We start from the raw sequence: 23190 nt of genomic DNA, 5'->3' as shown, positions 1-23190 counted from the left end.
TAAAAGCATTATTTTAAAGAAAATATTTGTTAAGTTTTGCTAAACTTTTTACAAGTCTCTTCTGTTAGCACTCACCCATGTAGTCCAGGTTAGTAATATTTTAATTGATTGGATCTGTGTCAGTTGACAGAGCCACTGATAGTTGACAGAGCTACAAGTGTTTTTCTAGCTGGATGCACAGACTCCTATACCTCTTAAGCAGTATGTTTAAGGTTTACAGTGATTTCAGTGCTCACCCATCAGTACTTCTTCTCCCCACTTTAGTCTGCCCTGTCAAAAAATTGCATCAAGCTTTTGTGTGAAGATCCTGTTTTTGCAGAATATATAAAATGTATCCTAATGGATGAAAGAACTTTCCTAAACAACAACATTGTCTACACATTCATGACTCATTTTCTTCTAAAGGTATGTTGTACTTTGAAAACTCAGTGTTACTTCCAGTTAATGGTTGTGTTTCCAATATGTTGGTCTTTTGGAGATTTCTTTAATTCCCTTTTTTTAGGTTCAAGGTCAAGTGTTTTCTGAAGCAAACTGTGCCAATTTGATTAGCACCCTTATTACAAACTTGATAAATCAGTATCAGAACCTGCAATCTGATTTCACCAACCGAATTGAAATGTCCAAAGCAAGTGCTGCATTAAATGGGGTAAGAGCTGTGGAAGGGAGCATCCTGTACTTCCTTAAATCAATTCTAAATTTGATCTTTCTGTGATTTTATTATGCCTTTATTATTCAAACTCTAGAAGTCAAATATGAAAAACTAATCAAAGTTTTAAAAATTTGTTCATTATGCCTTTTATGTATATAAGACACACTTTGAAATACTTTTTTCAATTTTTAGAGGAATATCAATTTAACAACGAAACACTGATTGACTGCCTCCTAGGTGTCCCCTAGTGGGATCAAGCCTGCAGTGGGGAAGGTACCCTGAGCAGGAATCAAAACCAGCAACCTTTCATTGTACACAGGACGACACCCAGTCTGGCCACACTGGCCAGGGTGCACACACTTTTACAGCCTTAGAAGACATGAGCTAATGTCATTAAATGCCTATGACCCCTAAAAGACATTTCCTTTATCTCTACTTGTTTACATTTTTTTTTAAACAATTGTGATTTTTCTATTGCTCATCAATGAGATTAATAATCTATTATGAAGCCAGTTAAAACTAGGGAGTTAGTAAGTTGCCTTACGTAAGCTCCCGTGATGGCCATGCCATAGATAAAGGAACCTGGAAACGTGCTGGCATGTCTCCTCCAGCAGAGCCTCTCAAGGAACAAAATGCTGGCGCCAGCAGATTGGAGAGATGAGGGAGAAGACCTTACTGTTCTTCACATATTTGAGAAACTGATTTCTAGATTAATCACTAAATTTCTCACATATTAGTCAGGGTTTGTTTTTTAAATTCCTATGTAAGTTCTATTTTTCTTTCCCCATTTTCAGAAAACACTATTTGAGTCTCTGGTCTGACTTTTTAAATGATGTGATGTATAGAATGGTATTAGTTACTTAGGACTGATGAAATATAGTATCATAACATTGGCTTTCTAGTTGCAGCATTCTTCTAAAAATGCCAGAGAAGCCAGGGTAGATTCCTGGAAATGTAAATACGTGCATTGAACTGTGAACAAAGTGTTTCAAATGTTGGGTTTAGAATTTGAAATGTTTATGTACGGATTGTTGCAGGATCTACGGGCACTTGCTTTGCTCCTGTCGGTACACACTCCCAAACAGTTAAACCCCGCTCTGATTCCAACTCTGCAAGAGCTTTTAAGCAAATGCAGGACTTGTCTGCAGCAGAGAAACTCACTCCAAGAGCAAGAAGCCAAAGAAAGAAAAACTAAAGGTTAGTGTTATGGACCGGAGTTAACTTTAGCTGGGAGGAAGAAATACACTTGTTGTAACTGACCATACACTAGTTCTTTGTTCACGTGGGCCTCCTATATGTGAATGCTGTAAAAGAAATTTTCCATAAACACATCCTCCCTTGGTGTGATCTTAGTGGCTCCTTTCACAGAAATTGGTTTTGATGTCTTCACAGACGACGAAGGGGCGACGCCCGTTAAGAGAAGGCGAGTCAGCAGTGATGAGGAGCACACTGCAGACAGCTGCCTCAGCGACATGAAAACAGACACCAGGGAGGTCCTGACCCCAACCAGCACTTCAGACAATGAGACAAGAGACTCCTCAATTATCGACCCAGGAACTGAGCAAGATCTTCCTTCCCCTGAAAATAGTTCTGTTAAAGAATACCGAATGGAAGTTCCCTCTTCGTTTTCAGAAGACATGTCAAATACCAGGTCACAGCATGCCGAAGAACAGTCCAGCAGTGGTAGGTTTGAAGAGTGTAAAGAGTTTAAAGACCTCCACTGTCCCAAGGATTCTAACTTAGCTGAGGAAGAATCAGAGTTCCCTTCTACTTCTATCTCTGCTGTTCTGTCTGACTTAGCGGACTTGAGAAGCTGTGATGGTCAACCTTTGCCCTCCCAGGACCCTGAAGCTGCTTTGTCACTCGGTTGTGGCCATTCCAGAGGACTCTTGAGTCACATGCAGCATCACGACATTTTAGATACCCTGTGCAGAACCATTGAGTCTACAATTCACGTGGTCATAAGGATATCTGGCAAAGGAAACCAAGCTGCTTCTTGACATTAGATGTAGCATGTCTACTTTTAAGGACCCCCTGCTCCCCAATGCTGTTTGTATAAGTTTTGCTTATTTCTGTTTTTGTGCTTCAGTTTGTCCAGTGCTCTCTGCTTGAATGGCAAGATAGATTTATAGGCTTAATTCTTGGTCAGGCAGAACTCCAGATGAAAAAAATTTGCATCTTCAGTATACTTTCTAAAGGGCAATCAGATAATGGATATGTTTTATGTAATTAAGAGTTCACTGTAGTGGCTTTCATTTAATATGGCTGTCTGGGAGGAACAGGGTTCCCTGGCCCTGTACAATGTAATTTAAACTTACAGCATTTTTACTGTGTATAATATGGTGTCTTCTGTGCCAGTTTTGTACCTTATAATAGAGGCAGATTGCCTCCGATCGCTGTGGTTCTTATTATCAAAATTAAGTTTACTTGTATACGGAACAACCACAAGAAATTTGATTCTGTAAAGAATCCTCTTTAGCTGTGGCCTGGCAGTATATAAATGGTGCTTTATTTAACAGAATACCTGTGGAGGAAATAAAGCACACTTGATGTAAAAATAATTGTTTTATTTTTATTGACATGACTGATTGCTATTCTGTGCACTTAATTAAACTGATTGTGATTACTTTTCATTTGTTTACATACGTTGCTTCAGTCTTCTCAGATGAAAGTAATGAGAAAACTGTGAATGGGGGAAGCACTTACCGGTTGTATGCTATTGTGGCAGTCCAAAAGTAACTTATTCCCATAGACTTTCCAGTCCTTGCCGCCCTGTAATGCTTACTGCTGCAGGGAGAAGTGTGACAATACAACCCACTCCTCTCACTTCAACATGCTTCTGAGTGCAACATGCCACTGTTTCACTAACCTAAGAGCTACCTGCCTTTAAAACCCCCAAGTAAATAAAGGAACTTCATCAACGTGCCAGCTATTCTTGTCTTCCTGAACTAAAACTACAGCAGAAAGTAAGCTTGCTGCTAGGAAACTTCATCAGTACTCAGGAATTCAATGTATTCCCAGAGGAGCATCTATGGGAGGTAAGGTTAAGTATTGTACTTAATTTCAGTGCTTGCCACTTCCTACAGTCAAGATTCAAACAATGCTTTAAATTCTGTAAAGTTCATCAATGTCATCCAATATAAAGTAAGATTTTTGTTTTCCTTTTTTAAAAGAAATGATAGGGAAGAAGTAACTTTCTGCTTACAAAAAGTAATGCTCTTGTAAAATCTGATTCAACCATTTAGAGTGGTCAGCTGCAGTAAACCTTTTATTTCTTCAAAATGCTGCTTCTGCCAACAGAATTTCATGTTCTCTTCTTTACAGACAGGAACTCCTTTACAGTCCAACTGTAATTCCGTTTGCCCTGGAGTAGGCACAAAATTCAGTACAACTGTTGCATAGTGTTCTGGAAGGAAAAAAGGAATCATCATGAAGAGGAAAATACATGAGTCACAGCTTTGAGTGTTCGGACTTTTACAACAAACAAACGGTACTAACAACATACCTTCTGGCCAGCTCCTACATCTCCATTTCATGACAATCTTTTCATTTGTTAACTGAAAACAAAGAGGAAGTTCTATTGAAAACATCTTTTTACATTTCCTACAGTACTATACAGAAAAACAGCGAAGCCTGTCATTAAACCCCTTATGTACTACTAAAAGTTATCAGTGAACAACACACAGTCCCACCTTCAGCTTATATGCCAAAACCATTGAGAATTCGTTGTCCCTAGTGTCAAATCTAACAGCAGTTAACGTCAGGACAAGTGTAGGAACACAGGTAACGGAACAGAACTGCTGACACTTGACACTGTGAGTCAGGTGGCAGAAAACTGGCTGTTCTCAGCCAAGAGCTGGGAGAATTATACTTCTAAAATCATAAGCATTTGCACAAATGCTGTGAAATTAAGGCTTCAACTTTCTCATATATAACATTTTTTATTTGCTTTACAACCAACTATATAAAGTTCTCAAGTTTCTGTGAGCTCAGTTAAAAGCCCATAGCAAGTGAAAAAGCAATGGTAATGGAAACAAGTCAGTCCCTTTACTTTTCTTTAACCATAGGTTTCTTACCAGTTCTATATATTCACCGGTGACATTCCCATCAAACATTTGGAATTTCCCTCCCTTTTCAGCTTCTAATATGGCAGGAGATTTAGAAAATTTTTGCACCAACTAACCAAGAAAAACATAAGACATTAGTTCAGTATAGAATAATTACTATGGTTTGAGGGGTTTTTTTTATTTGTTAACCCTCACCTGAGGATATTTTTTCCATTGATTTTTTTATTTTTTGGAGTGGAAGGGAGGGAGATAGAATTTTTAAGTCCTAAATATGTAGCTTATAATTATTTACAGCTTTCTTTTCCTCACAGAGGGATAAAACTAAATTAATGTATCCCTAATTGCAAATATATTCTCCCCCTCCCAAATATTTCAGAAGCTACCCTAAAGACTTGTATCCCCACAATTCTAGATCCCTCCATTCAGAAAAACAGGAACCAGCTCCAGGTCTCAGTGTGACATCTTCTCTCAGGGCCAGCGTTTAAGACCCTGGCTTGAGAAGGGACTTACCTCTTTCACAGTGAAGATGCTGTACAGCCGCTCTACGCCTGCGTCGAACAGCTCTGTCATATGCAGCGCCACAGTGGGGATCCTGACACCCAGTGGCGCCTGAATCTCAGGAGGTTCCAAAGGATAATTAGCACGCCAAGTTATAAAGTTGGTTAGATTTTAAAATTCAGTCTTCCTGTCTTCCTACCCATTCCAGAAACAGTATGAGAAGGCTTTTTAGCACCACCCATCCTGGCCTTTACTGGAAACAGCTCATTATCCCTATAAGCTCTTTAGCTCTGTTCTTATGGGCTATAGTTTAACACCCCAAGTCCTACTTGGACATATGAATGTGGCTTAAAGGGTATGGAGATAAGCAGATGAAAGACAATAGCACATGAGGACAGAGTATCAATTTACAACACTGGATTCCAAGAACAGGATTTAAAACCTTGCAATCTAAAAGTTTGGAGAGAAGGTTGGTCCACTGAACCTCAAAGTGACCTGGTTTTGAACTCTTTTGCTACAAAAGAACAGTGCCTTTAGAATAATCTTGAACGAAATTCAATATCCCACAAAAAGGTATTTATACATTCCCTTCCATCAAAGATAAAGAGTCTCATCATCCCCCTGCTCCCCCAAAAACATGGCATGGAGGCAGGGCTGTTGAGAGCTTTGAAGAACTTTCGCTAAGCACTACCTTCCCCCTTCCCTACATATTGGCCACTTGAGATCATACCTGCAAGGTGTTCTCACTCAGTTTCCTTTTAATAGTCAATTCCTGGGTTGCAGTTGCTTTTGTTGGTAAAATCATTCCCATTGTAAATTCTACAAAGAAACATAGGAAATAGCTTTAATAAGGAACTTTTTTCTTTTCAGCACCAATTGGCAGAAAACAAAAGTAAAAAGAATCCTAATCATTTTGAGAATTTTAAGAACATTACACATCAATATTATAAAAGCATAGTATGCAGATTGTCCCCTAGACCAGTTAAACCAGGGCAGGCCAGCCAGAAGGGAGGGAGGCCGGCTGTACAGCACACAGGCAAGGGAAGGAAGGGAGTACCTGCGAGCCGCTAGGGACCCTCTAGTTTTTATATATAAAACGTGAGTTAGAGCAACAAATGCCTTATTTTCTCAAATGCCTCACTTTTATCCAGTTCCAGATAAAACAAAAATTTTCAAATGTTCTTTTCCAAAAACCTTTTTTAAAAATATATATGGATTCCAGAGAGGAAGGGAGAGGGAGAGAGTGATAGAAACATCAGTGATGAGAACATTTCATTGATTGGGCTGCCTCCTGCACGCCCCATATTGAGAATCAAGCCTACAACCTGGGCATGTGCCCTGACCAGGAATCAAACCATGACCTCCTGGTTCATAGGTCAACACTTAACCACTGAGCTACGCCAGCCGGGGAAAAAACCTCATTTTTAAACAACTAATAGCTTTATGGCCTTCCTCTGTCAAAACTGAACACTTTCATATTGCTTCACCACCACCTCACAAGCTTGGCCTCACGATATTCAGGTCTGTGGACCGGTGGCAACCTCAAATCTATGCCAACACCTAGACACATACACAGCACAATCCAAGGATCCTATGCAGACAGGCCCTGTTGGCCACTGTCTGGCAAGTAACTTCTCTAGGGAAGAAAGCAATAAATAACCTCGCTTCCACACAGTGTAGATAGGAGTTACCTAGGTAAATCTCAACTACACTTGTACTACCTGCAGTCATTCATTCAACGAGTTATTAAACACCTGTGTGCCAGGCATTGTGCTAGATGCTGGAGATACAGCAGTAAACAAGACAGACACCTTCTATGCCCCCATGGAGTTTATGGTCTGGCAGGGAAGACAAGCATACAAATGAGTGATTAAATGATTATCATTCATTCCAGAAGACTTAACAGTCCTATAGACAAAATGGTTCAAGTGGTGTACAACACTGACAATCATCACTAACTATGGTCTTACTCATGACTAGCTCTCAATTTATCCTGCAGCAGAGTTGTTTCTGGAGCCTTAGATGGTAGCCTGACCTGCAAATCCAGAGCACAGTGCAGAGCATAAGCAGGAAAGGGGCCCCAGTTCACAAGGGATGCCTTCTTTACCCGTCTTAAGTGCCTTCAGGTAATCTCCGAGGGCCTCCCTGACCTTGGCGGTGCCTGCAGTTTTCATAAGATCCTTCAGTACATCCCCATCTCCTTTCTTTTTACTCACATTCACCTACAAATCAGAAAAATACAAACCTAAGAAAAATCTGGTCTGATGTATTCTTACAACATTGGGACAAATGGATGAGAGGAACTGACTCTGAGGGAAGGGGAAGATGACCATTAAGAGATGTGGCAGGCAGGATTCTCCCTATATTTGAGAAGATGGAAGGATTTTTAAACCAAGTCTCCATTGACTCTGTTGGCCAAATCTTGAATGGACTTCTTAGAATGGGAGCCCCTTAGTTTGCACACAATTTCCTGTGTGTCTGTATTACACGGATGGAACCCATGGCTTCACCAGGGTCTAGAAATGCGCTGTCCAGCAGGCTCATTGCTAGCTGCCGCATGTGCTCCTAGGCACTCAGCGAGACATGCTACATGTGTAAAGTAATGCACACCAGACTGGAAGACTGTACAAAAAAAGAGAACGTAAAATATTCTCTAATAATTTTTATGTTAATTACATGTCTAAATGATGTTTTTATATATTGGGTTAAATAACATTAAAATTAATTTTACCCATTTCTTTTAACTTTTTTTAATATGGCTACTAGAAAACCTTAAATTCCATATGTGGCTTGCATTATATTTCTATTGAACAGCGCTGGTCTAGGACCCCAAAGCCAATCTATCTATCTATAAAAAGCCAGCGACCAGAAAGCTATGATGCCCACTGCGGCCAGCAAACCAGCCCTATTGGGGGGTGGGGCTCGTGGCCAACCTCCTGGGACCCTCCCCCAGCCGGCCCTGCCCCATAGGCCTTTCCCACCCCGATCCAGGGTGGGGCAGCCAGCCAACCCCCCTGCAGCCCTTTCCCCAGGCCAGCCCCATCCCTGATGGGCCCCCACCACCCCGATTGGCCCACAACCCTGCCCCTGATCGCCCCCCTTCCTACCCTAATAGGGGGAGGGCCAGCTGGCCAACCTCCTGCTGTCTCCTACTCCCGACAGGCCCGGCCCCATTGGACCCAGACCCCACCCGTATACAAAACCATGCAGTGGGCCTCTAGTGTAATTAGGAAAAACAACTTCCCACATAATAGGGCCTGAGCTACACATTTCTGGCTGAGAGTAGAGTTGGGAAGGGGAGAAGAAAAGGAGGGAGGGAGGGAGGGAAGGAAAGGAACGGGGGAGACAGGGAGAAGGAAACATCAAAATGCTGCTCTGGGGATGCTTCTGGTATTCTCAGAATGAAGAGCTCTGTTGGTTAGAACTCATTTAGTGTTCCTATGATTCAGGTGAGCTGGGTCTGTCCCAGGTCAGGTCCCATCCAAAGAGTTCTTCTATAATGCTACCAAGGATTGAATCTAAATGACCAGTTTACTAGGCTGATGAAAAATTTCTCAGCTGATGGATCTGATCATCATGAGTGAAACCAGCCCAAGTATAGCAACCTCATGTCTGAAGATATGTCAGAGGCAGCCCCTCTTTCCTGGCACTTTATAAACTTCAATAAAGGCAAGCCAGATCCCCCTCTGGGGAGCGAGCCTGCCACCCGGGCCCGGGCCCTGGACCGGAATCGAACCCGGGACCCCTCTGTCCGCAGGCCAACGCTCTATCCACTGAGCCACACCAGCCAGGGCTTTTTATCTTTATTATCGATCCTCTCTCTCCCCTCTCCCGCCCCACTGGGGATGGAGCCTGCAACCTGGGCCTGTGCCCTGACCAGAAACGGAACCTCCTGGCTCCTAGATCGGTGCCCAGACACCGACCCGCGGTGGCGGCCCGGTTGCAGAGTCCGGGGCCTGTGTCACCAGGCTCACCGAGGCCACCGCTGCCCTCTGGGCCAGTGCCACCTGATTTGGGGGGTAGGTTGCCCGCATCACCCCATCTCCATCCATTCCACCCTTGGGATGAGCTGTGCCCCTTCCTGCCATCCTGTTGGCTCCCTGTGGACAGTCACCTCTGGGGAGGGCAGTCAGAGGTTCCCGGCCGCCTCCTCCCAGAAGCGTTCCTGGCTTAGTCACCGCGGAGTGGGCAGGTGGCAGCCTCCCTCTGCAGGAGCTAAACACGAATCACCTGCCCCACCCCCGCCCAGGAGCCCCATCCTGCCTCACGGAGCCCAGGTTGGGTGCTGTGTGTTGTGGGTGGGCACCCAGCTCTTCCTTTTCTTTTTTTAAACCTATTTTTGTTGGTTTTTAGAGAGGAAGGGAGAGGGAGAGATGAGAGAGAGCCCTGACCGGTGTGGCTCAGTGGATGGGGCGTTGGCCTGTGGACTGAAGGGTCCCAAGTTCGATTCCAGACAAGGGCATGTGCCTTGGTTGCGGGCACATCCCCAGTGGGGGCGTGCAGGAGGCAGCTGACCGATGTTTCTCTCTCAATGATGTTTAACTCTCTTATCCCTCTTCCTTCCTCTCTGTAAAAAATCAATAAAATATATATTTTTTAAAAAGGCTAAATAAATAAATAAAAATAAATAAATAAATAAAGGCAAGCCAGAGACTGTTGCCTAGTATACTTTAGTTTTTATATCTTTGAAAGCCTTCCCACTGAATAATTTCACATATCAAAAAAGACATTTTGTCAAACTACTTGGTTTGGGAAATATAGCTGCTATACAAATGGTCTCTCCCCAGAACCAAGCATTCAGCTTACAGAAGGTACTAGTTGAAAACCAAGGTTAGGATTTACCACACAGGCTCTACCACCCAAGAGAATAAGAGAGCCAGTCAAAAGCAATTCATACCAATTAGTTCACAAAAAACATCGATATAACCAAGGGAGATCCCAGCTAACGGCTGAGGATTTTCACTGTAAAGGAGGAGAAATGACCCCACCCGCCGGACTGCATGCTCCCTGAGCACTCTCTCCGCAGTGTGCATGGTCATTACCTGGGAACACCCTCAAGAGGAATGCACCCCGTTTCATAGGTGAGGCCACGGAGGCAGCCCAGGCCCCACACCTGGCCCATGGTCTAGGGCTGCACCAGTTTTTTCTCCTCTACCACTCTGCTCAGCTCCACACTACCTGCTGCCTGAGCAAACAAGCCCTCCACAACCGGCCAAAACTGCAGGGATCGCTGTCTGATGACAGTTTTTCAAATCTTCACCGTCTAGAGCAGAAGCTTGATATTACAAAAAAGGAAGCAGATACTTTACCTCAGTGTCCTCTACTTCATTTTCTTCAGAAAGGTTGGGTATTTCAATCAATCCTTTGTGCTTCGCACCAGATTCTTTAATTATACCTGAAGTGAGCAAAACGTGTTTTTCAATTACAAAGTAACAATTACAGCTGGCCACAAGGAGGCTCTCCCACCACACAGGTGCCAGCCCTGAGCCTGTTTTCCTGAGCCACAGACAGGTAAGCAGCCAGGATCCGGCCAGCGAGCGTGCGCACAGAATCAGGGCCGGGGAAGCGTGGGGTTGGAGTAAGTGGTTTTGTAACCAATGTTTCCTCTTCATCCCCAATATCCTCTACCACATCAAGGCAGGATAAAGGGCCATCCTGATGAGTCACAGAAGAGATGGAAGAACAGAAAGGGACAGTGAGTCCTGATCATGGAAAGAGTGGGAGGGGAGCCGAAACCGGTTTGGCTCAGTGGATAGAGCGTCTGCCTGCGGACTGAAAGGTCCCGGGTTCGATTCCGGTCAAGGGCATGTACATTGGTTGCGGGCACATCCCCAGTGGGGGGTGTGCAGGAGGCAGCTGGTCGATGTTTCTTTCTCATTGATGTTTCTAGCTTTCATCCCTCTCCTTTCCTCTCTGTAAGAAATCAATAAAATATATTAAAAAAAAAAAAAAAAAAAAAAAAAGAGTGGGAGGGGAGAGGGTGTGGCTTGGAAAGTTCGATGTGGACTACCTGCAGATGGGTTTTCTTCAACACCAGAGTGATTTCAGTGACCACAGCAAGGTGACAACATAATCATCCCCAAGTTCAGTGCCCTCACAAAATGGCCAACCAGCAGCTCCCCAGACAAGACACACTGAAAACCCAGAGCCCACAGGCGAGGCTGGAACCCCCTCCTGGACCAGAGGCAGAGAGGACCGCAGAGAGGACCGCAGAGAGGACCGCAGAGAGGCTGAGAGGAGCAGTAACACTGACCGAACACCTCCCCCCGGCCAGCACACCCTCCCCCGGCCAGCACAGCCTCCCCCCGGCCAGCACACCCTCCCCCGGCCAGCACACCTCCCCCGGCCAGCACACCCTCCCCCCGGCCAGCACACCTCCCCCGGCCAGCACACCTCCCCCCGGCCAGCACACCTCCCCCGGCCAGCACACCTCCCCCGGCCAGCACACCTCCCCCGGCCAGCACAGCCTCCCCCCGGCCAGCACACCTCCCCCGGCCAGCACACCCTCCCCCCGGCCAGCACACCTCCCCCGGCCAGCACACCCTCCCCCCGGCCAGCACACCTCCCCCGGCCAGCACACCCTCCCCCGGCCAGCACACCTCCCCCGGCCAGCACACCTCGCCCGGCCAGCACACCTCCCCCGGCCAGCACACCTCCCCCGGCCAGCACAGCCGGGGAGAGGTTCCCGAGGGAGACGGAGCACCAGGTGCCCATGAGTGTCCTCCAGAACGGGGTGGGGGGGGGGGGGTGCTTCCTGGGAGACTGCCCGGGCCTTCCCACCGGGAGTCGGGCATAGGGGCAGGGCTTTCAGCAACCAGCACTCATATCTTTTCTTTTTCCCAATTGCAGCTTACATTCAGTGACTATGAGGCATTAGTTTGCATTAGTTTCAAATGTACAGCAGAGTGGTTAGACAATCATGTACTTCGCAGCACTAAGATCTTGGTGGACGGCACCCCTGCCTGCAGCAGCGCATAAGCAGAGATCCCAGACAGGGACAGCCCACCGCAGGGCCTGATCCAGATCCCCAGGCGATGGCCGAAGCCAGCCGTGGGCACGTTCTATTGCCCCACCAGGCAGGAGAGCACACCGCAGCCCTGCTCAACTGCTAGGCAGAGCCTCCAGCCCCAACCATCCGGGAAGCCTGACTGGGATGGGCAGCCACGGGACCATCTGCAGCCTCACCCAGGCAGGGCGCCCAGCCAGCGCCTGTCCCGCTGCTGAGCACAGCCTGGGGGCCTGCGCAGTGAGGGAGCCTGCACAGTGACCCAAGAGCTGCAGAGCCTGCCTGCAGCCCTGCCCAAAGGCAGCACAGGGCTTGAGGCCGCATCCCGACAGCGACCCCCACCCAACTGCAGAGCACAGTCTTAGCCCCACCCAATGGCCGGAGGCTGCTCCACAGCGGGGCCTAGCCAGTGGCCTGCTGGCCCACCTGGCACAAAGGCAGCCTGCACACCTGTGTGTGTGCCACCTGATCACAGCACAGCCCGAGCCCAGGTCCAACCCCAAAGCTCTGCTGACAGAATACCATCTGATCAAGAAGCAACATCTGAGACCCCAGGAGCAGCTGTGGAGCTAGCCCACAGGCCTCCCAACATCCAGTCCGCCCAGTGACAGTGCCCTGCAACTGCAGAGCCCAGCTAGTGGCCCCGCTTGGACGTGGAGCCCAGCCATCAGCAAGCAACTCCTGAAAGCGCACGTAGTGGCCCCACCCAACCAGAGACCCTGACAACAAACTCCAGAGACCATGGACATCACTGGCTGGTCCACCCCATTCCCAAGAGAAGCTGAAAGATGGTCTTGTCTTACTGACCAAACCTATAAAGTCTGCAAGAGGAGACCACTTATATGTACAGATACCAATGCAAAGTAAGGCTCATAAAGCGTTAAGAAAATGTGATAACACCTAAGGCAACTAATAAAGCTCCAATAAATGCCACTAAATAGAGATCGGCCTGGCCAGTGTTGCTCAGTGGTTGAACATCGGCCCATGAACCAGGAAGTCAAGGTTTGATTCCCAGTCAGGGCATGTGCCCAGGTTATGGGCTCCATCCCCATTAGGCAGGGCTGGGGGGGGGGGGGGGGGTGTCAGCCAATCTCTGTTTCTCTCATTGATGTTTCTATCTCACTCCCTCTCTCTAAAATCAATTAAAAAAAAAAAGAAAAAGAAACGGAGATCTATAAACTATGTGACCAGAAATCCAGAATAAACCTCCTAAAGCTTAGTCAGCTACAAGAACACACAGACAACTCAGCTAAGCTAGGAAAACAATGCGTGGACAAAACGAGAAGTTGGACAAGAAAATAGAAACCATCAAAAATAAATTTAAAAAACAAACCCTAGAGCTGTAGAGTACAATTACTGCACTCAGAAATTAAATAGCTTCAGTCCTAGCTGGTTTGGCTCAGTGGATAGAGCGTCAACATGCGGACTGTAGGGTCCCAGGTTCAATTCCAGGCGAGGACACATGCCTGGGTTGCGGGCTTGATCCCCAGTGGGGGTCACGTGGGAAGCAGCCCATCAGTGATTCTCTCTCATCATTGATGTTTCTATCTCTCCCTCTAACTTCTCCCTTCTCCCTTCCTCTCCGAAATCAATAAAGATATATTTTTAAAAAGAGCCGAAACCGGTTTGGCTCAGTGGATAGAGCGTCAGCCTGCGGACTGAAAGGTCCCAGGTTCGATTCCGGTCAAGGGCATGTACCTTGGTTGCGGGCACATCCCCAGTGGGGGTGGCAGGAGGCAGCTGATTGATGATTCTCTCTCATTTTTTTTTATTAAATTATTATCTTTGTACATATTTTAACCCTTTGCACTCCGCTGTCCCCTCTCAGGGGACATCGGAATTCTAGCATATCACTCGGATGTCCCCTCTCAGGGGGGACATTGCAGTTTATTAGTGATTACGGGGAATTGAGTTAATTCAATGCACGTGTCCGCCACAAAGTAGCATCGAGTAGCTGGTAGCCAATGTCCAGAATGGTTCGGAGTGCAAAGGGTTAACATTGCCCGCCCCCCTCCCATACATACCCTCCCTCCCCAGAGTTTTGTGTCCATTGGTTGTACTTATATGCATGTATACAAGTCCTTCGGTTGATCTATTATCTCCCCCAGATCTCCCTACCCTACCTGCTGTAATTTGACTTACAGTCTGCTTGTTGCCTTACTGTCTCTATATCTATCTTTTGGTTCATCAGTTTATAATGTTCTTTAATGATGATTCTCTCTCATTGATGTTTCTAAATCTCTCTCCCTCTCTCTTCCGCTCTGTAAAAAATCAATAAAATATTTTTTAAAAGAAAAAGAAAAATATTAAATAGCTTCAATAGCTAACTCGAGGAAGCAGAATTAGTGAGCTAGAAGATAAGCCATTTGAAATTATCCGGTCCTAGAAACAAAAGAGAAAACAGGAGAGTGAAGGAAGCCGACAGGACTTATGGGACACCATTTAAAAGAAACAAATACACATAATGAGGAGCCCAGAAGGAGAGACAGAAAAAGGGACAGAAAGTCGGTTTAAAACAATAATGGTCAAAAACTTCCCAAAACTGGTAAGAGAAGTGGACACCCAGATTCATAAGGTGCAAAGGACCCAAACTGCTGACCCAAAAAAGGGCAGCACCAAGACACACTTAAACTGTCAAAAATTAGATGGAATTTTCAAAGCAGCAAGGGAACAGCGACTCATCACATACAAGGGCAATTAAGCAAAAATCTGACAGGCCAGGAGTCAGACTATACATTCAAAATATTAAAAGAAAAGACTACCAGGGCTTCTGGTCAGACGGCAGCCAGGAAACAGTACTGACACCTTCCCACAACCACATCAAAATGACAACTAAACTACAGAACCACCATTCAGAGCCACCGGAATCTAGTGAGCAGCGGTCTTACAACTGCGGTGGAAGGAGGCCGGGTGGGAGGGACCGATCGGGACAGGCTGGCCCACACCTGCATGTGGTGGATAACAGTCTGGAAGTTTCCTGGCTGCAGAGAGGCCCCATTAGAATCGGGATCCCAGCCCGCAGCAGGCCGCCCAGCCCAGGGTTCCAGCGCCAGGAAAAGAACTGCCAGAGCCCGCGGCTGTGAAACCCAGCGGGCGGCTGAGGGAGGCTGCGGCCGGAGTCCAGGCTTCTCTCACCGAGCCTGCGCTCAGACGGACTCGGACCCGCCGGCTCTGAGCTCCAGCACTGGGGCAGCAGCTCAAAAGGCACCAGGGACATGCGGGGAGGAAATGAATTGCGAGGCTTCAGGGCAAGAGCTGAGGGGCAGTTTTCTCCAGACTGAGTGCTGGCAGAGGACATGGCTCCTTTTCTGGGCCCTCCCCCCACAGAGCCGGCAGGCGGCTGCCATATCTGAGTCTCCGTCACCGGGCTACACTGACCACTCCTCCGTGGTGATTCCAAGACCCTGCCCCACTCAAGACAAAATAAACGAACAAGCAGAACAGAAACAGACTCAGAGACACAGAGAACATTTTGATAGTTGCCAGATGGGAGGGGGCTAGAGGTATGGGTGAAAAAGGTGAAGGGATTAAAAAATACCAATTAATAGTTACAGATAGTCACAGGGATGTAAAGTACAGCATAGGCAACATAGTCAATAATATTGTAATAACTATGTGTATGTGGTGTCAGATGGATATGAGATTGATCAGGATTTATCACTTAGTAAGTTACATAATGTACAATCACCGGGTTCCTGCACAGTGAGGGAGCCTATCAGAATGGTTATCATCAGCAAATCAACAAAAAACAAGTGCTGGCTGGCGAGGATGCAGAGAAAAGGCAACCCTCCTGCACTGCTGGTGGGAATGCAGACTGGTGCAGCCTCTGTGGAGAACAGAATGGAGTTTCCTCAAAAAACTAAAAATGGAACTCCCATTTGACCCAGTGATCCCACTTCGAGGTATATATCCCAAGAAACTAGAAACACCAATCAGAAAGGATGTATGCACCCCTATGTTCATAGCAGCACAACTTACAATAGCTAAGATTTGGAAACAGCCTAAGTGCCCATCAGCAGATGAGTGGGTTAAAAAACTGTGGCATATCTACACAATGGAATACTAAGCTGCTGTAAAAAAGGTATTTTTTAAAATATATATTTTATTGATTTTGTACAGAGAGGAAAGGAAAGAGACAGAGAGCCAGAAACATCGATGAGAGAGAGTCATCGATCAGCTGCCTCCTGCACACCCCCCACCGGGGATATGCCCGCAACCAAGGTACATGCCCTTGACCGGAATCGAACCCGGGTCCCTCAGTCCCCAAGCTGACGCTCTATCCATTGAGCCAAACCGGTTTCGGCAAAAAAAGAAGGTATTCTTACCATTTGCAACAGCATGAATGGACCTGGAGAGCATCATGCTAAGCGAAATAAGCCAGTCAGAGAAAGACCAATATCACATGATCTCACTCATTTGTGGAGTATAATGAACATAAACTGATGAACAAAAACAGACCCGGCGCCAGGGGAGCATCGGTCAGATTGTCAAACCTCAGAGGGAAGGTAGGGGAGGGTGGGGGTAAGAGGGAGAGATCAACCAAAGGACTTGTGTGCGTGCATATAAGCCTAACCAGTGGACACAGACACCAGGGAGGGCGGGCAATGGGGGGATAAGGACACATACGTAATACCTTAATCCAGGAGTACTCAAACTTTTTAAAGTGGGGGCCAGATCACGGTCCCTCAGAGAGCTGGAGGGCCGGACTATATGAACTACTAATTCCTACTGTAACACCTTGGCTGCGCTCACTGCCCAAAAAACCTGGCGGGCCGGATCAGACTCCTCTGCGGGCCGCATGTGGCCCGTGGGCCGTAGTTTGAAGACCCCTGCCTTAATCAATAAAGAAAACAATAAAAATAAAGATATACAATAAAAAAAGGAAGAAAAATAATGAAACTGGGTCCCCATCTTCCACCCTACACAAAAATTAACTCAAAATGAATTAAAGACGTAAACATATGACCTGAAGCCATAAAACTCCTAGAAGAAAGCACAAGCAGGAAGTTCTCTGACATGGGTTTTGGCAATTAATTTGGGATCTGACACCAAAAGCAAAGGCAACAAAGCAAAACTAAACAAGTGGGACTACATCAAACTAAAAAGCTTCTGCACAGCAAAAGAAACCATCAACAAAATGGCGACCTAAAGAATGAGAGAAAAGCCGAAACCGGTTTGGCTCAGCGGTAGAGCGTCAGTCTGCGGACTGAAAGGTCCCAGGTTCGATTCCGGTCAGGGGCATGTACGTTGGTTGCGGGCACATCCCCGGTAGAGGGTGTGCAGGAGGCAGCTGGTCGATGTTTCTGGCTCTCTATCTCTCTCCCTTCCTCTCTGTAAAAAAATCAATAAAATATATTAAAAAAAAAAAAAAAAAAAAGAATGAGAGAAAATATTGCAAGCCTCATCTGTTGAGGAGCTTATGTACTTCCAAAGTACATAAGAAACCCATACATCTTAATAGCAAAAGAAAAAAAAATCCCATTTAAAAAACGGGCAAAAGACCTAAATATTCACTCATGCAAAGAAGATCCTCAAATGATGGCCAACAGGTACCTGAAAAGGTGTTTAACATCACTAATCCACAGGGAAAGCAAATCAAAACCATAATGAGTACCACCTCACACCAGTTACAATGGCTGCTATCGGAGAGAGAAGGGCATTGGCAAGGATACAGATAAGAGCCGGGACCGGCAGTGCAGGGCCAGCCGCGGCTGCAATCCGTCCAGCAGCTGCACCGAAGGAGTCACTGACAGCCACCCGACCGCGAAGGTTCCAAGCAGGAGTGGGACCCCTCTGACGCTGGCTGCCATCGCCCTGGGCTCTGGCCTGGCCACGAGGGCAGAGGCCCAAGGCCGGCTTCCTGGTGGCTCTCCAACCCAAACTCTCAAGAAAGGGGCCGACTCCTGGGCCGAGGCCCAGCCTTGAACATAGCCCAGTCTTCTAGAACCAGATCCCCCCACCCCCGCCTCCTCTTCCTTTCCGCCTTTGTCTCCACATCTGTGGTCATTTTCACAAGTGTTCATTGGGCATAGCCTGCCTGGCCAGCCAGGAGCTAGGCACCACAGGAGAATTTAATCATTCAACCAGCACACACCGTTCCAGGCAGTGGTCTGGGCCGGAAACAGAACCAATCAATTCCTGACCCCAAGAGTGGAAACAACCCGCCTGAGAACAGAATGTGCCAGAGCTGTACAAAGAACATAAATGAACCTCGAAAACTCTGCAAGTGAGAAACAATCACACAAAAAACACGCATACTGTATGATTCCGTTCAGATGAAATGTCCAGAACAGGCAAATCCACAGAGAAAACAGGCCTGTGGCTGTGGCAGGCTGGGGACGTGGCTGCTAATGGATACGGGATTTGGGGGAAGGCATGAAATTTTTCTGAAATTCATTGTAGTGAGGGCTGCACAACTCTGAATGTACTGAAAACCACTGAATCGTATACAAGCGGGCAAATTACATGGTCCTAGTAGCCCTGAGGCCGAATCCGTGCGCCATAGGGGGCCGTCCTGCCTCCTGTGGCTCCCTCCCTCCCCCCTCCCAGCTCGCTGCCCTGCCCCCTCCTGTCGCTCTCCGCCTCCCACCCTCTGGCAGATCATGGTCTGGTCATTAAGTGGCGGGTGGTTATGCCTCCTGGTGTGACGGGTAATTAGCATACCCCTCTCTTATAGGATGTGAATTACACCTCAATAAAGTTGACAGTTTTTTTAAGAACTCCGCCCTGATGAATTGGGAGGAGAGGGGAACAAGAACAAAGTATTTAAGTAACCAAACATAACAAACTATCAGCACTTTGGGGGAAAGTAAAGCAGGGAGGCAGCACAAGGCTGGCTTCTGAAACGGTGACAGGATGCAGCCAGGTGCCTCACTCGGGGACGGGGACGCAGACCTGAAGGGCCCAGAGCGGGCAGCAGGCAGCCACCAGGGGGAAGTGCTCCGGGGAGCTGGGCTCCCAGGGCCTGGCAGACCGGCCAGCTGAAAGCCATGAGCTCTAAGTGCCTCCGAGAAGGGCAGCCCGGGCATGACGGACAAGAGCTCCAGGTGTGGTGGGGCTGTGTCTGGAGCTACCCGCACCCATTCAGGGTCCACGGCCGTTCTAAAAACCTGTTTTAGGATCCACGGTCTGCCCCACACTGCCTCCAGCTCCCCTGGCCCCCGCGCCCCCGTACCTTTCCAGGTCAGTTTGATGTTCCACTCGTAGAAGAAAATCAGCTTCCCCTTGCGGCTGCTGCAGGAAGCCTCGCCCTCCACCTGCTTCAGGTCGCTGATCTGGCAGCGGCCGGCCTCGTTCTCCACCACGATGCCCACCAGGGACTCCCGCAGCTTCCCCTTGGACCAGCTGGTGGCGTCCCGCTCGGTCCTGCGGGGACAGAAGGGCGGAGCCGTGAGGGGGGCCCAGGTGTGTCACCTGCCCAGCCCAGCCCAGCCTGCCTCCCCTCGGGGCCTGCAAAGAACTGCCGCCCTCCAACTTACAAACGCCCTCCTCAAACCAGCTTTCTACCAAATAGCGTTTCACCCTCCTGCTCGGTGTCTTCAGCAGCAGCATTAACCACCATCTAAATAAGTAGATGGTGGTTAATGAAAACACCAGTTTATTTGGGGGGGGGAGGGGTGTCTAGCAATCTAACCAGTTGGAAATGGATGGGCAAAGCCGGGACCATATAAAAAGGTGGCAATAATTCAAGTAATTCTAATCACAGCAAGACAAAGCATCAGGTGTGTTCACACCTATTATTTTATGAAACCACCCCAAATGTTCCCAATGTGGGGAGCAGAAATGAGCCCAGAGAAGTCCATGATGTGTCCATGGAGACAAGGCTAGGAAAGGAGAGAGGTCAGCGCCTCCAAGCCCCAGGCCAGGGCTGCCCAGTAAGCCACCCCTTCACAGGCCAGGGCCCTCCAGTACCTGCCTCAGCATCACCTGGTGGCCCTGGGGTACCACAGGCCTGGGCGGGGCGGGAGAGAGGCGATGATGGGGGGGAGGGGGCAGGAGAGCCAGTGCTCCAGATGAGGCACAAAAAGGATGGTAACCTGCAGAAACCGGTTTGGCTCAGTGGATAGAGCATCGGTCTGCAGATTGAGGGGTCCCGGGTTCGATTCCGGTCAGGGGCATGTACATTGGTTGCGGGCACATCCCTGGTGGGGGTGTGTGCAGGAGGCAGCTGGTCGATGTTTCTCTCTCATCGACATTTCTGGCTCTCTATCCCTCTTCCTTCCTCTCTGTGGAAAATCAATAAAATATATTAAAAAAAAAAAAAAAAAAAAAAAAAAGGATGGCAACTTGTTCGAACCCCACGGCAGGGCTCCACCGAGGCCCATCAGGTTAGAAGCCAAGTTAGATCCAAATCCCTGCTCTTTCCGCCACGCGCGAACCAGAGCGCAGACCACGCTCCGCCCACACGCTTTCGAGCTTCACTTTCTCCAAACAGCGGGCGATGGGGGTGTGGGGGTGTGGGGATGGGGGGGGCAGAGCTCAGTTCGGGGGCGGACCGGACCGTCACAGCGGGAGGGGGCAGTCCACCGCTCTCGGCGCCCAAGCCCACGTCCAGAAGGGGGACTCCAGCTCCAGGGGCAGCGGCCACCGAGGAGCCGCCCTTAGCGGAGGGGAGGGGAAGGGAGGGAGGGCACCCTGCACCTGTGCAAGCCCCGCCCTCGGGGGGCCCCGCGGCCTGGAGGCGCCCCGAAACCCTCCCCCTCGCCCCCCGTCCCCCGCCCCCAGCCCCCAGCCCCCGGGCACAGGGAGCCCAGCGCAGAGGGGCCCCGCCGCGCCGCCCGCTCCCGAGGCCCGGCCCCGCCGCCGGCCCCGCCCGCCGCACCAGTGCCAGTTGTTCACGTTGGTGCCGTCCTCCCGCTCCTCCACGATCCAGCGCGGGTCGCCCTGGCCCCACTTGGCCATGTCTGCGGGCGGCGCGCCCCGGGGGGACCCGGCAGGCCCGCGGCGTCGGCGGGGGCGGGGCCGGGGCTGCGGCGGCGGCGTTTCCGGCCGGCGAGCCCGGGGCTGCGTCCGCAGCCCGGAAAGTCCGGAGCCCCGCCCCCGCGCCGCCCCGCCCACCGCCCGCGCAGCACCGCCCGCCGCCTTGCACAGCCCCACGCCGCCCCGCCCACCGCCCCGAGCAGCCCCGCGCCGCCCCGCCCACCTCCCGCGCCGCCCCGCCCACCGCCCCACGCCGCCCCGAGCAGCGCCGCCCACCGCCCCGAGCAGCACGCCCTGTGCTCGGAGCTCGGGCCACCGGCCAGCGGGCCGGCCGGATCTGGGGCGGCGGTGCCGGGCGGGCTCGGGGAGCGGAGGGGCCTAGAGGCCGGGAGTGGGGCCCCGGAGAGGTCGGCCGGAGAGGTCGGGGGCGGAGGGAGAGGAGGAAAAGGGGGATGTGGGGGTCCGAGTGGAGGGCAGTGTAAGGAGGTGCAGATGGGGTGGGGAGATGTGCGGGTACCGGGGTCTTTGGGGCGGTCCTGCGGGCTCGGGGCGGAGGGTTGGGAAGGCCCAGACCCTCCCTCCGGGGCTGGGATGGCCGCAGTGGTTGGCTCCGGCGCTGGAGGCGGCGGCGAGGGGCGGCCGCGCCGGCCGGGCGCACACCGGAAGCGGCTGCGGGCGGCCGCGCTCCTGCGGTCACTGAAGCCCCGGCCGCCGTTCGCTCTGCGCCCACCTCCGGGCGCGGGGCGCGGGGCGCCTGCTCTGGACACGCCCGGGTTTGTCTGCAGCTCCTGCGGGTGGCGCTCCAGGTTCTCCCCAGCCTTTGCCACCTGAGCGGGGAACGCCACGTTCCCCGTTTCTTCCGGAATGTTTGCCTGTTGTTCAGGTCACCATCTTCGATGGCAGAAGGACGTGACTGCAAGCGCATGTTTCAGCTTGCTGCAGTTTTACACCAATTAAGTGACTATTGATTCCTTAGCAAAAACTTTGCACCAATTATCTGCGAGATGTTACTAACGGGTCTGTGGACATGTAGTGTGGGGAGCGGATCTGACAATCGGGTGGGAGTGGCTGGCTGTCCCGCTTGCTCCCGGGGCGGGTCTGTGCCCATCAAGGAGATAAACTAACTGGCGGAGAACATTTTTTCGCCTTTACTTAACTGGAGCTACCGCATTCCAATATGTTTCAAAAAAAACAAACAATAGTGATATAAACAAAATGCTTTCAGAGTGTTTTAGCCCCAAAACAAAATGCCATTTTGATTTCACCTTTTACACTTGACCTCACCAAAGACATGGACAGCTAACGCATGGTGTCAAATAGAAAGGAATGTCCATGGCAATGCCCGGGGGCACGGCTTTCTTATGCATTAGCTGTGCAACTTTTATCCGACTCGTAAAGTATTATTAATGATAGAACATGAGATAGTAAGATGTAGGTGTGGGTAATTAGAACCTGGGGGGAGGTGAGGCATAAAACAACAGAAAACCTACGAAGGCAGAAGCTATAATCACTAAAATTGTATGAGGACAAAAAAAATTTTTTTTGCAATATTTATATAAAAAGAACTGTCCCAGCCCTAACCTCAGTGGATAGAGCATCGGCCTGCCGACCGAAGGATCCCAGATTGGATTCCAGTCAAGGGCATGTACCTTGGTACCTTAGATGTGGACACATCCCCAGGAGGGGCGTGCAGGAGGCAGCTCATCAATGTTTCTAACTCTCTCCCTTCCTCTCTGTAAAAAAATCATATATATATTTAAAGGATTGCCCCAATGGAAACAATTATATTAAAACGAAAATGGAAAAGGCATTCTATGTAGTAATTGGTGAAGAATTAAATTGGCCTGCCCAGCAAGAGTGGCCCAGCGGGTTGGTCATTGTCCTGTTTGATTCCCAGTCTGGGCACATACGGAAGGCAACTGATTTCCTCACATCAATATTTCTTTCTCCCTCTCCCTAAGCATGTCCTTGGGTATTTAAAAAAATACTAATAATAAACCTATAAAAATGTATTTCTCTCTCACTAGTGGTTTAAGACCCGTATGGAAGCC

The 23190-nt window shown here is 49.1% G+C and overlaps 2 protein-coding genes across 8 annotated transcripts in view; one reads left to right on the top strand and one right to left on the bottom strand.

Annotated features, from left to right (window-relative positions):
• The window catches only part of USP34 (ubiquitin specific peptidase 34), a 179950-nt gene extending 176740 nt beyond the window's left edge, over window positions 1–3210 (top strand). For all 4 annotated transcript variants that reach the window (XM_084901048.1, XM_084901047.1, XM_084901045.1 and 1 more), the window contains 4 exons: window positions 265–405; window positions 503–646; window positions 1687–1846; window positions 2042–3210. In XM_084901048.1, coding sequence (XP_084757174.1) covers window positions 265–405; window positions 503–646; window positions 1687–1846; window positions 2042–2649 — 1053 coding nt within the window. In that variant the 3' untranslated portion in view covers window positions 2650–3210. The remainder of the gene's footprint in view (window positions 1–264; window positions 406–502; window positions 647–1686; window positions 1847–2041) is intronic.
• LOC311631236 (activator of 90 kDa heat shock protein ATPase homolog 2) lies at window positions 3202–21269 on the bottom strand. Of its 4 annotated transcripts, none has more exons than XM_084901123.1 (9): window positions 21042–21269; window positions 19395–19585; window positions 10524–10609; window positions 7322–7436; window positions 5945–6033; window positions 5227–5331; window positions 4726–4827; window positions 4155–4206; window positions 3202–4055 (listed from the first exon to the last, which is right to left on the bottom strand). In XM_084901123.1, exons 1-9 carry the CDS (start codon window positions 21119–21121, stop codon window positions 3883–3885), a joined length of 993 nt encoding a protein of 330 aa, XP_084757249.1. In that variant the 5' UTR covers window positions 21122–21269; the 3' UTR covers window positions 3202–3882. The 4 variants fall into 4 exon arrangements, with proteins under 4 accessions (XP_084757249.1, XP_084757250.1, XP_084757251.1 ...); XM_084901124.1 differs by having other exon boundaries at window positions 5227–5325; XM_084901125.1 differs by lacking the exon at window positions 4726–4827.
• Between the last annotated feature and the right edge of the window lie 1921 nt (window positions 21270–23190).

The sequence above is a fragment of the Pipistrellus hanaki genome, assembly GCF_964339955.1.
Source record: "Pipistrellus hanaki genome assembly, chromosome: 12".
NCBI classification, from domain to species: Eukaryota; Metazoa; Chordata; class Mammalia; order Chiroptera; family Vespertilionidae; genus Pipistrellus; species Pipistrellus hanaki.
This window is presented reverse-complemented; position numbering and strand designations above follow the sequence as displayed.

Coding starts and splice junctions, on each gene's coding strand:
- LOC311631236 (XM_084901123.1), bottom strand. CDS start 21,121: ATGGCCAAGTGGGGCCAGGGCGACCCGCGCTGGATCGTGGAGGAGCGG. Junction 10,610..19,394: donor CATCAAACTGACCTGGAAAG/GTACGGGGGCGC, acceptor TGCTCACTTCAG/GTATAATTAAAGAATCTGGT. Junction 7,437..10,523: donor ATGAAGTAGAGGACACTGAG/GTAAAGTATCTG, acceptor TCTGATTTGTAG/GTGAATGTGAGTAAAAAGAA.